The 15,047-nt window shown below is 45.1% G+C and overlaps 1 protein-coding gene across 1 annotated transcript; it reads left to right on the top strand.

Moving 5' to 3' along the window:
* Positions 1-631: 631 nt before the first annotated feature.
* On the top strand, positions 632-7,063 carry LOC119466124 (uncharacterized). Its single transcript, XM_049657855.1, has 3 exons — positions 632-856; positions 5,110-5,286; positions 5,977-7,063. Exons 2-3 carry the CDS (start codon positions 5,121-5,123, stop codon positions 6,390-6,392), a joined length of 582 nt encoding a protein of 193 aa, XP_049513812.1. The 5' UTR covers positions 632-856; positions 5,110-5,120; the 3' UTR covers positions 6,393-7,063.
* Positions 7,064-15,047: the final 7,984 nt, after the last annotated feature.

The raw sequence follows: 15,047 nt of genomic DNA on the forward strand, positions 1-15,047 counted from the left end.
CATAGTCGTTAAACCACTGCAGCGGATACACATCACAAAGAAGAAAACGTCAGAACTTATTTATATAATCCACACTTCTCTTTCTGTACCACTTGAAATATACAATCGTAATTACCTTTTAAATATATAATCAGTATTTGTTTTTCAAATTCCTACTTTTCGTCGAACCCAACTATAATTGCGAGCATTTCAGAATTTCACTTATTGCGCCATATTATTGTGCTGAGCGTCATATTACTTCATTTGCAAGCAGAACCGTTTTTCGAGCTCATGCTTAGACCTAAAGGAGAAGGAGGGGGAGGCGTGAATTGACTGTAGATATCAAATGACGTCAACCCACATTTGAGACCGGGGAACACAGTCTGCCAGGAATAAGTGCTAATTGTTGCCTTGATGCAGACGGGTCTGCTAGTTACAAAATGCTAGCGCTGTCCCGAGGCATTTGCCTTGTTTAGCTCTAATGTTCTAAACAGCGTCTACCGAAGAGCGCGCATTGTCAAAGCCTTATCTTCCCCCTTAGACACCTTCCAGCTCCTTCCACTCTCGATCCTTGTCTGTCTTACGTTATCTCGGCTACGCGGGACAATGCTTGCTTGTTCCCATAGTGACCCCGGGGGTGATTGCCCGAGATAAACCGCCAAACGCATGGGTCGTACCGTGCAAAGCGTCAGCGTTTGTAGTGCCAACCGTGCGTGCATTGAAAACTCCCACGAGGAGCTCGCGATCGCTACCACGCTGACCGCACTTTCATTCCTGGTTGCTGCTGAACGTGCTTTTTGAACGTGAATTCCAAGTATTTGTGGTGACACTTGGATCATCCGCATTATTTGGGTCACTCGCAGCGGGTCACTTATAGGTGAGTATCGATTTTCGCAGTGATCACGATTGTTTCTTCGCCCGCTGCAGGAATACTCGGTCAACAGTGGTTTTGTAAGTCCGCTCGCACTATAGTATACTACGCAGATATACTGCGCTTCTGCGACGACCTTCCTAAAATCACTGCGAGCCGGCCTAGTTGGAATCGATTCATCGTGAAATTATGCGCTGAACAAACGGGGACAAAGAAAGATACACAAGCACGAGTGCTTTCTAACAATGTTTTATTTTTTTTTTTTTCGTGTGGTATTTAAGTCTGATGTTACCGAAAAAAATAAAACCATGCTGCAGTTGCTAGAAAGCGCTCGCGCTTGTGTATCTTTCTTTGTCCCCATTTGTTAAGCGCAAACTTATCACGATCCTTCTTAAAATGTTGGATAGAAACAAATTTTCAAACGAAGGTTTCTTTACCTGTAGCTCTTCTAATTTCCGGCTGCTGCTACTGCTATAGTTGCTGTTTTTCCGAATATCTCTTGCCGAAAGCCTGGGTTATTATATACTGAAAGGAATTTCGACGTCAGGCCGTTGTCTTTACCCTGTGACGTCCCGTTTTACCCTTTGACGACCATGACGCCCCATGGTCGTCATGGGGCGTCATTCCAATGTCGTCATGCATGGCATCTGCATGACCGAGCGCAATATTGTTACGGGGAGGCAGACACAACAGTAAAACGTATTTACAATATATTTACAAGGCGATGAAGCGCTGAACCATATGGGCGAGAGCGCGCTAGATCTAAAACGTCTTCTTCATCGACGCTCCTCTTGAGGAATAGTCCCGTGACAATATGTTTATGTTGAGCGATGTGGAACCGCATTCTTCACAAACACCGCCGAAAAGCTTCGCCTAAACAGATTCCCACAGCGCGTGGGATCTGCAGATTTTATTGCGAAAGCAATTATATAGACACTCCAGGCGCATCTTTGCCGTCGTCGTCGCCGTGAGGTTCCGTAGAAAGTCTAAGGGCGATAACACCGTCGTCGTGCGCCCTGCGCTGCATGTGCGAGTGAAGTGAAAGGGTGCGAGAGGAGCCGACAATCGCGGCTCAATCTACCCCGCGCGAAATGGAGGAAAGCGGGCAAGAATCGTCTTCCCTTGCGTGCGGGGCACCCAACGTTGCGAGGGATCGAGGGGAGGGAAGGGGAGGGGGCGGCATTCTACAACGGCTGCAACTGCGTATGTGGCGGCTGCCGCGGTTACGCGGCCGTATCTTGAGAGTGATCTGCGTCTATGGGCGTCGGCGGTTCGTAGCTTTGTACGTGCTGTGTTCTCGACGCTCAGTTTGCGTTGAAGCGATAGACAACACGAAGGTCACTTCGCTCGCTGCTGCCGCCGCGTTTCCTCACGTCAGCGTTTTGACAGCAAGTGTCCGCGGTCATCGAGTGTGAAGTGTGCATGTTTGCTGTGCGCGCTGACACCATGCTTGGTAATTTAGTCAGCAAGCGAAGGTTGCAAGTTGATACGGTCGATAAAACTACTATGCTTAATGCGTATGGCTCTCTGCTAATTTGCTATCGCAATCGGATGCTTCGCCTTTCGGGCGAAACTGCGACTTTTTTTTTTTTTGTTACTGACCCAACTTCACAATTGCGGCGGACGTCTTAATGTACGCGATAATTTCAAATATAAATTTTAGCATTATTTATGTATCCTTTATTAGTGGCAGGGCATGTTGTAATCGCAAAATTGAAGTCGGCCAGCACATGTGAACACAAAAAAAAAAAAAAAAAACTCTAGCTGAAATTCTCTGATCCGAATGAGTTTCGAGAAATAGGCGCTCGAACTATTTCGGGAAATGCATTGCTCTTCCATATATTGGTCTAGCATAAAAAAAATACGACAGAACTTATCTCACGATTAATGTCGAGGTCAGTGCGATTAGAATTGAAGCAATGCATCGACACATCGTATTGCAACCGCCGGAAAGCGTCATTCATGAGGCGTGTATGCAACCGGGCTGCTCGATCTCTCGTGCATCCCATCGGACACGTACGCTGCGCCGCATGGGGCGAAGACCCCGCATGGAGAGTGTGTGAATATACAAACAAGCTAGACTGTCTGAACATACAGGACGCGGGTTCGACTCATCCCAACACGGGGTATATTTAAATGACTTTCTCTTTGTCATTGAAGATCGGCAGCATACCCGCTCTCTCATACCCAGTGGCTCCAGTTTGCGTCAAAGAAATTCGTTGAAAAGCGGCACAGAAGCGCTGGCGTGAAACGATAGAACTGAGATCATTAAAATGCGCCGCATACGCAGTTGCACATGCTCAGCTATCCAATTTGGCCTCAAAGAGATTCTCTGAAGAGTGTGGTACATACCTTATAGTGGACATAGCCAGTGCTGCAAGTTGGTATCAGAGGTTCCTTGAACCCGGTACCACATATCTGCAGTGACCAACTTTCTCACAACTGACATATGTCTGGCCGAGCACCTGCAGTTGGGAAGTCGCCCCGAAGTCTGGTGAATAAGTTACACATAAAAAAAAAAAACGCCGTGTTGTCGGGCACTTCCTTATATATCGGTGATCGGACCAAGTCGACAATGATTGCTTGTAAAGCCGCACGTAGCTACCTTTTTTCCTACTTATGGTGTCCTCGCTGAAAGCACCAGATTCGCATCGTTTCGCACAGTGTGTCGCTAAATCTTCATGAAATAATAATATTATCAAATAACATTAGTATTAAATATTAATTTATTCCCAATTTTCGCTTTTCACATAGCAACGCTTCCACTCTTGGTGTAGCAGGAGCACTGGTATAAATCCAGAGAAGACGAAGACGAAAGACAAATATGGGTGGGCCCGCCGTCCTTACGCTCTCGAATCCGATCGACGCGATGCCTTAGATCTTGACAGCGTCTGCTTAGGGTCTCATCGGTTATCTGCAAAGGAAGGCTGCATTCTACGAGAAACAAAAATTAAATTTCGTTTCATACTTAGCAGGAAACGCTGCGGACGCTACGCAAGTAGCGCGATCGTGGACGTCTCACTCCGCGCGCTTCGTAGTGCCGTCCTTTCTGATTTGTGACGCGCTTCTGCGGAAGAACTACTTCATTTGTATTACAACTACAACGTGTCGACCCCAAGGTTGCGTAAATTTTCGCATTATTTGTGCACATTGGCGCTTCCGGTATGCGGCGTACCATGTTTTCGCATGATACGCTGTGACCTCTGATCGCAGGAACGTGTCACTCCGCTCTTTTAGGTGGTAAACGGGTTGGCATCTGCGGCGCCATCCATTGATGACATTATATTTTGCGGCATAAGCGTATGAGAGTTAATGTCTAATCGAATTACATCGTCGCCTGCTGCGTACGAAGCGCAATATAAGTTTAAGAAATTTTGCGAACTATTTCTGGCGCCAGAGTATCCGATACACGTGAAAGCACGTGGAAATGCGTGGCGTCACAATAACGTACCGGCGCAAAATTCCTTCGCTTTATTTATGTAATAGCCTTCCTCTCTCTAAATGAAGGAAATGCGTTTTTGATGAATTAGAATAGCGTTACTGGCCTAGCGATATCGGGTGCCACAATTATACGCATGCGCGCGGTTTACCGGGCTATAGTTTTAGCCGCTACGATCCGACAGGTTTACCCGTATGCGGTGCGTTCCAACGTTGGGAGCGTTCGAAACTGGGCTGTCATATTTGCGCAACACGAAGCCAAGACGAGACGAAACAAATCAGTGACAAATCAACACTAACAAATACTATAGCGCTAGGTGGTAAATACGAGTAGAAATTCAAAACACTTTTGCAGCTTGGCGAAGCCATTTTCAGTCGTGACAGCGTCAAGACAAACCGCTACGCTTTATAACGACAAAACATTGGTGATACTTTGTCCGCAGATAAGAGTAAGCGAATGCTGATTTTACCCTTTATTTCTTGCTCACGACGGTGATGAAATGGCGCGGAACAATTAGGATCGAAACCATGTTACGAAATCACGGAAACTTGCAAATATCAAAAGTCCATTGAACTTCGCGCTTGCGCAGTCGTGGTGAGTGTAGGACATTAACGCGCTACTAAACGTGCATAACGCGCTGCTAAATACATTTTCATTCTTAATCGACGTACTATTGTGGCTTTTTAGTGGCCCAGTCCATTAACGTCGTTATTTTGTTACCAGCGTTGTAACGTGTTTTTGCGCTTGCTCTATCTGTGCTATAGGAGCAGCTGCAGTTTGAAATTCTACGCGGATCAAGCAACACGCGTCTTTGCCACAGCATCGGGAGATATGCAAGAGGGATCGAGTAAGCCGTCGTCTGAACCCTCCAGAACAAACGCCGAGGCTTCCGTACTCCAACAAGAAACCGACTCGGTGAGCAGCTTCGACGTGACAAGGCGACAGCCGGATTCAATTGAGAGTTTGCCACGTGCAACGTGCTGCTATTTGGGACTAGGCGAGTATATATGTTCTCATTCGTACTGCGCCGTTGCTGAAGCTACGCACTAAACACAATGATTATGTGGCATTGTGTTAGAACGTTAAAGAAAGGCTAGCGTGAAGTCATTTCTATAGTTGTGGTAAATAAAGGTCCAAACCGTCTGAACCTTTGAAAACACAGTGGCAAGCGTCAAGGCACTGCAATTAATTTACTGTAATACTTATTTCTGGGAACTATAGTTTCGGTTTCAGAACGTGACGCCATGACACGCTGATATTGTTGCGTTCCTGCAATTGCTGCGGTATGCCACACGGGGGCGCAGCCAATAGAAATGCGCGCAGCACACCCTATCTTGTGTGCCTATCTTGTTTGCATTTTTATGAGCAACGCCATCGCACCTAGCTTTATCGCTCCACGACGTCAGCAAATTTTGCTCTTTTCACGACTTCACGACAATGTAGAAATGCACCCTTGATGCTCGACTTACTATCAAATTAAAAATATCTTATGAACGTTTCCTGAGCTTCATACCAAGTGGCATCATTTTACATTCGAGGTGCCTGTAGTAGTTTCTAAAACTCGGGGAATACATGTCGGCACATCAACGCAATCTTGGAAAACTTATGCTCTATGGTGTAAAAACGTTACTTGTCATGTGTCTCAAGCGGTAAGCTTATATGTATCTCACGCCCTTCGCTCACGCAGGCTCTGCGGTTACTTGCAAGTACGATGGCACAGATGTCGTGCTGGTGAAACCGTTCACGCAACCTGGTACGCTGGGCGGCTACGCGTTCAATCTGGCCTGCAAGTTCGAGACGAAACGGGGCAAAATTTCTAGCGTCTGCTTGCTTTTCACCCTGTGCGCCGGAAACGAAGACGATCTTGTGCCGTGGCCGTTTGCCAAGCAGGTGTCGCTTAGAATCGTCGACATCGAGAACACGGGCAAAGATGTCAGTGTGCCTGTCAAGGTACGTCCGGAACAGGACGCCGATTGCTTCAAAAGGCCTCGCGCGCATGCGCCGCAGAAGGGAATACTCTCCGAGAGGATCGGCTGGAAGCAAGTGAACAAAAAGAAGCTCGTTCGCGACGACTGCTTGGTGGTGGCAGTGCAGTTTCAGTGATGCTCGTTCTGCTTTACACCATTTTTTTACACCCTTCGAGGCTTACGTTGCCCAAAAACGGTAATTGTCATCAATTTTGCGCGTACTTCCTTTAAGGCTGCGCGTCTGGTACTTTGCTGTCAGGAACGCCACGAGCCTGTCAGCGTACTCAAGCGTTATTGACAGGAAAGTAGCCGCGGTGTGGTGTGTTGAATAAAGGAAGCGCACAAAGGATTGGCGATGATTGTAACTGTCGGTAAGGCAAACCCTAACCCGGTTGTATAGATTTTTGGAAGAGTGTAGCACTTGCACGATGCCCTGCGAATCTATTTGTGGTCACTGTTGCTTTCAAATATTTTTTTTACATGTTGCGTATGTTTTACTGTATGTTGCGGCTGTTAAACTATTAATATCCGTAAATTGGCGGGATTTTACTTAAGTTACGCTCGTTAATAAAAAAACTGAAATGAGAAGCTGTAAACTGCCTTATGTCTGTGTGCATTCACGACATCTCTGAGGCCGAGAGACAAGTGCTGTGCAGAGTGCTGGACCAATTGGACAACCGTCCACTATCAGAAGTAAATGCTTTAGGTTAGTGCTCCGAAAGAACATCCGCGTTGAAGGCCTTACTCGCCTTACTAAGGTTCCTGCGGTGTACGGGCCTTCACGATAGACTCTAAGAACGCCGCCCCCTACCGCCTTATAGCGCACGCGGATTGTTTGTGCTTGTCTACCTTCCTCTCCCCTTCCACGCTCTCTTTTTATTCTCCGACTCCTTTCCCCCGTGCAGGGTAGCCAACCGGAACTACCTCTGGTTAACCTCCCTGCCTTTCTATGCATCTTTTCGTTCTCGTTGAGTGAAAATTTGATATGTATCTGTTTATATTAGTGTGCTTTGTGCGTTGCCTGTGTTTCTGAACCCCAAGTTGCGGAATGTTTCAGCCTGAGTCGCGGCATATTTCAGCCGCCATGCAACGAGGCTACCAAACTCAGCTGCAACTGAAGCTTTCAGGTGTGTTTGCCACAACACTACACCATTTAATTCGTCGAGTAGTGGCAACTAACCTTCCTTGCGGCCCTCGCATGCAAAGGTTACACGGTCTCCAGACACGTGCAGTGCGCTTGGCTATATAGTTTGGCCTAGAATATTGTTTGGCTGCAAACATACGAAGGTAAGTGGAGGCACCGTCGCGCTCCGCGAAATCGGCTCTGTAGGAACCGGGGCATCGTTCTGACTTCATGGTCATCTAAAGAAAGATATGAAGCTTGAGTCTGCAACCCCTGAGGGAGCTGGCATATCAGCACTGCGCGCTCGCATATTGGCGTTCATGCTGATCATCTGTGTGCCTACCACACCGTGATGAATACACTAGTCTGAGCGGGAAGCACACTAAATGTAAAGCTAAATCTTTCAAATGCTTTCTTTGGATGCGAATATTCGAAATTTTCGAATAAAGAATCGAATAGTGTCCCATTCGATTCGGTGTTCGAATCGAATACAGTATTCGTAAATCGAATATTTTCCCAACACCTTTCGCATATTTCTAAACGTCAGCTGCGCCCAAATCAACGTAAAATTGGAGCAATAGTATGGTAACTTCTCGACCCCCCCCCCCCCCCCCTCGGTGGGTATATACAGACATGGAACATGAGAACACGGGTAGGGGAGCAGGCTGCATCACTTAGCTAGCCAGACTTTACAGGCTGTACAGCGATAATTCGCACTCTCTGAAGAACATTGTGCATGTGAAGGAACTACTTGTTTGCTCCTAATGCCCCATTTGTGTTTTTAATAAGCAATGCTTCATAGCGTACTATGTAGTGACAGAAATTTGCTTAATTTAAGAATATTGGAATGTGAAGATTGTGTTATGTTAATTGTGATAACAGCTACTCGTTATTCGCAAACTATTTGAAAAGAATTCGATATTTGATTCGATTCGTTTCTGAAAATTCGATTCGGTCTCAAAAATCACTATTCACACACCCCTAGAAGTTTTTATTCGCTCCCTCTTCAGACAGCCATCTGTAACTTGGCCTTGCCCTCCGTAGCAACCTTCAGACGAGCGTTCAAGTGCGAACAGCTTCATCGACTGGTGACGAACTTCACATGGCCCGAACCCGTCAATGTGAACCGTGCTGTGGCAGCTTAGGCGAGCCCGTACGCTTCCCGACCCATTCCGCAAAACTTCTGGACGTAGCCGTTCATAGGTTTCACATATGTCCTGGTGTAGTTATTTGTGGTCTAAACATGCGTGATATGACTGCGAACTCACCTTTCATGGCGAAAAAGCAATAGACTATTGTATTCGATATGCCTACGCTTTTACACATATTTCATTCTGCACTACTCAGGTTACCGAGTACTCTCTCATTACAGAGCCACGAAATGGTTCTGTGCTTCGCCACTGATCTTAAAGGGCAACATGACGAACTGGAAGGCTTTACCATGACAGATGCGCATAATATTGTCTTCGCGCATTTTGATACGGAAAGAAACAGATAACAGCAATACGATAATGTGCTCGTCGTTGGAAGAGTGCGAAATTTGTGGGAAGAATAACTGCGCCCTCCAACTATGAATCCAATTTTAAGGGCCCCCACTCTTAACACTTTCCATCCTTCGACATGGAAGAAGAACTTCGAGAAAGACATCATTCATCTGAACGCTCATAATTAAATCAAAACGCCTACGACTTGGCTACGATGTTTCTCGTTAAAGTCAGGAGTCGCTTCATACTCAATCATGCAATAAATACCACCGGAATAGGAAAGGAGGGACGCAGGACACAACGCTAATGGCTGAATGTTTTATGTTGAAGTAACATCAATGAAAGAAAAAGAAATATAGGTCCATCGACCATTTAGGATTACATGTGAACCGAAGCCTTAGTATGCGGGAAATGAAATCCTATACGACTAACGGCGACGCCGTACAGTTGCGATCACTTTCACCCTATCCAAAGTGCATTCTTATGCAATATGCAGGGTGATCATTTTTAAGTTTTACGGACTTTTTAGAAATCGCCTATGGCAGGTAGCATAATTCGTATCATTGAGCTAGGTTATTCGATGAGGCGGACATTAGTAGCACGAGAAATCGAAACGCATATTCAACCAATTAACAAAAATTCACTAATTAAGTTCTTAGATAATTAATTTACGACATATACTGCAATTTACGAATTGTAGCCGGTGAGCTTGTCAGGAATGAATTTCCAGAATGACACCAGTTTGGAGACATGCGCCATCAAACTCGCCGTAAAAGTGCACTTTTTTACGAAAATGCTATTTTATATATACATTGAAGCACAAAAGTAACTGGAACGCCCATGTATTTTGTCCCACAGTTTGAGAAATATTGGGAACGCCTGTGTCAGTGTCGTGTAGCCACCAAGATTGGCTTAACCCCATTTTCTCTACAGGGGAAGGGCTCTGAATTTTTCAGGAATTCTACTTCGTCTAGCAGTTGATTCAGAAGTCTGCAGTGAGTGTATATTTGTGCTTAATCGTGTAATAATCAACATCTCCGAGAGCGATTTACTTCCGAGTACAAATATCCTGTGATATGGCATGTTACATGCATTTTCTGCACCCTGTATTGCGTTTGAGCTCTTGTATAGTAATTGAATGAAATTGTTACATGGAAGTTTTTAGCACACATATATTGTGTATGCCACTGCCACATATATTTAAGTTGCATAGGCGTAAGTCACATATTTTGTTAAGTGCTCTACTGCATAGAAATGTATAGTGGAAAATATGAAATAGCTAAGGTTTTGTAACATCAGATCTGCGTAAGCCTGCACCAAACTTCTTTAAATATCAAATCGCCTTTCTCACAAGGAAGAGGCAATGATGTTTGTTGGCATCGCTTTTGGGGCGCGGACAAATAGTCGCCTTTTCTGCTTGATTTATGCAACCATTACTATAGTTATCGCTATATATAGCCTCTTGCGTACCTGATATCGTTCTTAACTTTAATATTTAAGTTTCTGTCACTATATTGTACAATTACCTACGCTTGCTATGACTCCAGTTCTATCAATGCCTTCCATGCTTTTTTTCCACCAATACTCTGATCGTCTCTTACTTTTCTCGGCTGCTGACTAGTTAACTTTTTTTTAATCCTAACGCTTTTGGCAGGTGGACACTCCATACGGGTCTCGTTGAGTGAATATCTTGGCATTCCAGCGTTGTACCGAGTAATTTCTGTGATTTTTTGCAGCACCCTCAATTTTGCAGGTGATGTTAAGTCGTACGTGCTGCCATCTGGTGTGCATGTTTTGCACTTACTCGAAACTATTGGGTGGAAACTGCCCTGGACGAATAAAGGAAAAGACTGAGAAAGGGCCGTAGTATCAACACATAAATTTATTGAAAACACACGACTAAATAAGCGTAAAATTACTTGTGACAAGCACTACAATGAAACCGAACTTTTGAAACATTAGCAGTAAAGTAATCATTGACATGCATGTCATACATAATCTGATTGGCTGACATGGTAATCACTGGCATCCGTGAGAAACTGCTTACAGAATGATAACGATTAAAAGTTCCTGGAAAAGTGTTCTGTCTCTGTAAGAGCCTTTGTAGAGCTGTTTACTTATCTTCGAGTGCTGGAGAGATGGGGTTTACAAAGAAAATTCAGGAGTGTGTATCAGGTCGAAAGTTGCACCTGTGCTTAGTGGAATATTTTTCAGTAATGTAGACCGTGGGCTTCATTCTCTTTTGGATGTGGTTGCATTAAGAACATTTAGGTATGTTGGTGATTCCATTGATTAGGTTAGGCACCCTAACCAAGTTCATTTGGTCAAGGTGCCATGTGTGCTGTTTCCAGACACCACCATTGGAGCTTATAATAGTTTCTGTAGAATGTCTCAATGTTCCTTTTGGGCAGTGGTAAAATTTGTTTAAATTCATGTCAGGTTGGAACACGCTTGAATATACTGAGTGTAAAATAGATGGCATTCGATGGGCGTGGACTTATTAAAAGTAAAAAGATTCGTTACATCAATAATTACATAGAAGTTCATTACAGTCAGTTTTAAGCGTAAACCTAATATGCATTCTTCGTCATATATGCCTGTCTTGAGATTGGTGAGGCTTTCGAAAGAGTATTTCCCAAACCGGCGGTATTTTCTTAAATAGGGCTGCTGAAATAGAGGGATTCTGTTTCTCTTTTGTTGCTAAATTGCCCCTCTCTAGGATGTACTACGGGTACAAGGCTCCTCAACGTGCAAACGTTTGCCAGCTCGCAGCAGTACGCACCACTCACCCAGCTTTCCCGTGCCGCGCTAGCTCCTATGCCAGTACATAGAGGTTTCCTACAAGACCTGCTGGCAGCAGCACGCGCCACCGCAAGCCCAGAATTATTCCCAGCCACCATTATTGCTTCTCTACCACGCGGCTGTGCTCCTTCAGGCAACAACAACAAACAGCAGCATGTGCCACATTCTTATCCAACACGGCATCTGGTAGGCGGTGTATTTGGCTCCGCTTCGGAGGCCGCCTTCCTCAAGCGCACGGGTGCCGGAGGCGTGCACCTCCCCGGGATTCCTAGAACGCCACTCTAGGTGAAGCCTCGGCCCTCTGAAACCTGGATTTTATTCCTTGCAACCTGTGAAGTGTTTGCACACCACTAACTTGTGGCATTGCAAAATTGTGTGGTGCTGCTGACGATAGAGCCAAGTTAGGAAAAGCTTCTTGAAGAGGCGCTGAACTGCTCTATTTATTGAAAATGATTGTTAGCTATGCTAATTTGGTAATATGCTTAATGTCCTTTCACTGGAATTTCTTTTTAGAAGCTTTGGGGATGACCAAGCTTGATGCAGAAACGCTATCTATTGGTTGCCCTCCTTAGAGCTTAGTCCAATTATGGCATATGCCGATTCTATGCTGCATTGAGTTTAATGCCTATGCTGCAGCTTTGCTTCTTTACAAGTCTGTAGCCTAGGCCTAAATAATTTAGCACGCTCTTTCTTTGCGGGTATACTTATCATGTCATTCTATGTGGTGTTCAGAGATGGTTGGCACAATAGCCGAGCAAGCATGTGGTCTTCTGCGTTTTGAGGGGTAGGTGGTGGCCGGGGTACTTTTTCACTACGCATAAGGACTATCATGTGGCCTAAATGTTGATAACCATGGGTGTCGTGCACGTTGCATTTGTGCACTGAAAATGTACAAACATAAAAGCAACTCCAGGCCTTCTTTTATCTATACGCTGCATAGTTCCTAACTTTTCAGTCAACGTTTACAATGTATTCATGCACTCCTATCCGCACCATTTATTTGTTACGGGCATGGGCCGCCAGCGGCTGCCAGCGGCAACGGGTTTCTTTCCTAGGGCGCCAAGGCAGGTATGACCGAATGTAAAGAACCGGGATAAAGCGAAATATCCTCCAAATTTGACGCGCTAAACTTACTACCCCAATACTGATGTATATTAAATTCTTCATAACAAGGTGGACATTGGATATATTCAGCTCGGAGCGTCCGCTGCTACCGCCATAAATCCACTTGCATGCGGGCAACACAACGCCCGAGGGAGTTAAATTGTTTGTGTGTGTGTGTGTGTGTGTGTGTGTGTGTGTGTGTGTGTGTGTGTGTGTGTGTGTGTGTGTGTGTGTGTGTGTGTGTGTGTGTGTGTGTGTGTGTGTGTGTGTGTGTGTGTGTGTGTGTGTGTGTGTGTGTGTGTGGTGTGTGTGTGTGTGTGTGTGTGTGTGTGTGTGTGTGTGTGTGTGTGTGTGTGTGTGTGTGTGTGTGTGTGTGTGTGTGTGTGTGTGTGTGTGTGTGTGTGTGATAGGCGTGTGAATAAATTACTGCCTAGTACGCGTAGTTTAGTTTTCGATTGGTGGATTCCTTCCATGCGTTCTGCTTTCGCTAGAGATAACAGATATGCATATAGCGACTGCATCACAAAAATGGTAATTATGAGCGAGTTTCGGTATAGCAATTTTCCTGATATAATGAACTGCTTTAGCGCTGCACAAGCTTGTTCATTTGAATCGGATTTCACTGTATACACATTTCTCTCGCACGTTCAATGCCTGGATGTTTAAGATCACGCCTGCTGGCACTTTGCCGCTATAGGCCACTTACTGTACAATACTGACAGGACCCTTACTGTACAATACTACTGGCAGGCTTCCCTGCGGGGCGCTGTCCCTGCTTGGGGAGCCCTCAAGAGCCGCAAGCTCCTGAGGCTCGTCTGGTTCTTGTCAAGACTTTCTTGCGGTGTGCCTTAAGCCTCTCCAGGACCATTCGGTCAATCTGCAACATGAACATCAAGGTAAGGACCGGTTAGCCACTCTCCCTGCCTTTTTCGTTTGCTTGGCCTAAATTTTGTCAAACCCTGGTATTGCTTTTCCAAGATCAAATTCGTGAATTTAAGCTGCTTGTCCAGGGTATAAGGAACTGATAAGACAAGGTCCGATCAAATGCATGTATTGTGTGCTCTTTCTTATTCTTGGTTGTACTGGAGGCCACCACTCAAATAGCAAAAAAAGTATTCTTAGTGCAAATTTTGAATATTCGCACACCCGTGTACTGTTAGCACTTTACGGCTGACGCCTATTCTAAATCTCAAGATGTGGCTGAGCTCGTCATATTGCTCGCCTCACATATGGCCTAGGCACAATATCAACTATGCACCAATGTCTTGTTAAGCTTGAGAGAAAGCGTCTTTCGGGCAATAATGATTCATCCCACTGGCTTTGTATAGCACGAAGTGCAGCTTTCAGCATACTTATAAATGCGTAACTGAGGAACAGATGAATAGAGCGGCCGTTCTTTCCTTTTGTACTGTCTCAACCGCTCTTAAGCTATTTATGATATGTACCAACGAGGTCAATGTAGCACTATTTTTGATACAGACGAGCTAGCATCATTATTAATTAATAGCCAACTCATAATTTTTTTTATTGGTGCAGGGTGCAGTTTTCGGCTTGTACCTGCTCCATTATGTGGTTTCCCCAGCAAGTGAGGCTGTTGTAAACCAGCATCAGACGCACCAAGCTGGCTTGTTCTAGCAGGATAAGCTTCAGGCAACGAGTGTCTCTTCCGATTTACGGCCTTGCAAAAATCCACAACGCTTTCTCCTATATCAACAAGAATAGCGGATTTGTTCACCTGTAAGATCGGAAATTTGTGTCTCAGCATCACCCCACCCCATCTTTCGGTAATGTGTGTGCTCTTTGAACCAGTTGAGCAATATTTTTTGTCTCAGCAACCATAGAAGAGGTCCCATTTCACTTTCCAACTACGGGACCTCGTTCTGTATAAACTAATCATGTAATTATCTCCGATTTTCTCTTGAATAAACTGATTCTAATTCTCAACAAACATGTTATATATAATAACCACTTGTAACCCATTTATCTAGGCAACAAACAATATTCAATAAATGCATCAATCTTAGACAAGTTAGGACAGTGTGGTTGAAGGCCCTGATACTGAAATGTATTTATTGTTAATCAGGCAACAGTTGTTTAGGCGTTGTGACGTGCCGTTGTGGCCGTCAGTTCCTATGGGTTGCGGGGCGGCGCAATACGCATCCAGACAAAGTGGAGACCAGGAAGGGACTGCCACAACGGCACGTCACACTTGGCGCCCAACGGCTCAGAGTGAGCTGTATACGAAGACGTTTATTCCTTTTTTATGTGGGGACGTCGC

Source organism: Dermacentor silvarum, chromosome 10 (genome assembly GCF_013339745.2).
Source record: "Dermacentor silvarum isolate Dsil-2018 chromosome 10, BIME_Dsil_1.4, whole genome shotgun sequence".
Taxonomy (NCBI): Eukaryota; Metazoa; Arthropoda; class Arachnida; order Ixodida; family Ixodidae; genus Dermacentor; species Dermacentor silvarum.

Coding starts and splice junctions, on each gene's coding strand:
- LOC119466124 (XM_049657855.1), top strand. CDS start 5,121: ATGCAAGAGGGATCGAGTAAGCCGTCGTCTGAACCCTCCAGAACAAAC. Junction 5,287..5,976: donor GTGCTGCTATTTGGGACTAG/GCGAGTATATAT, acceptor TCGCTCACGCAG/GCTCTGCGGTTACTTGCAAG.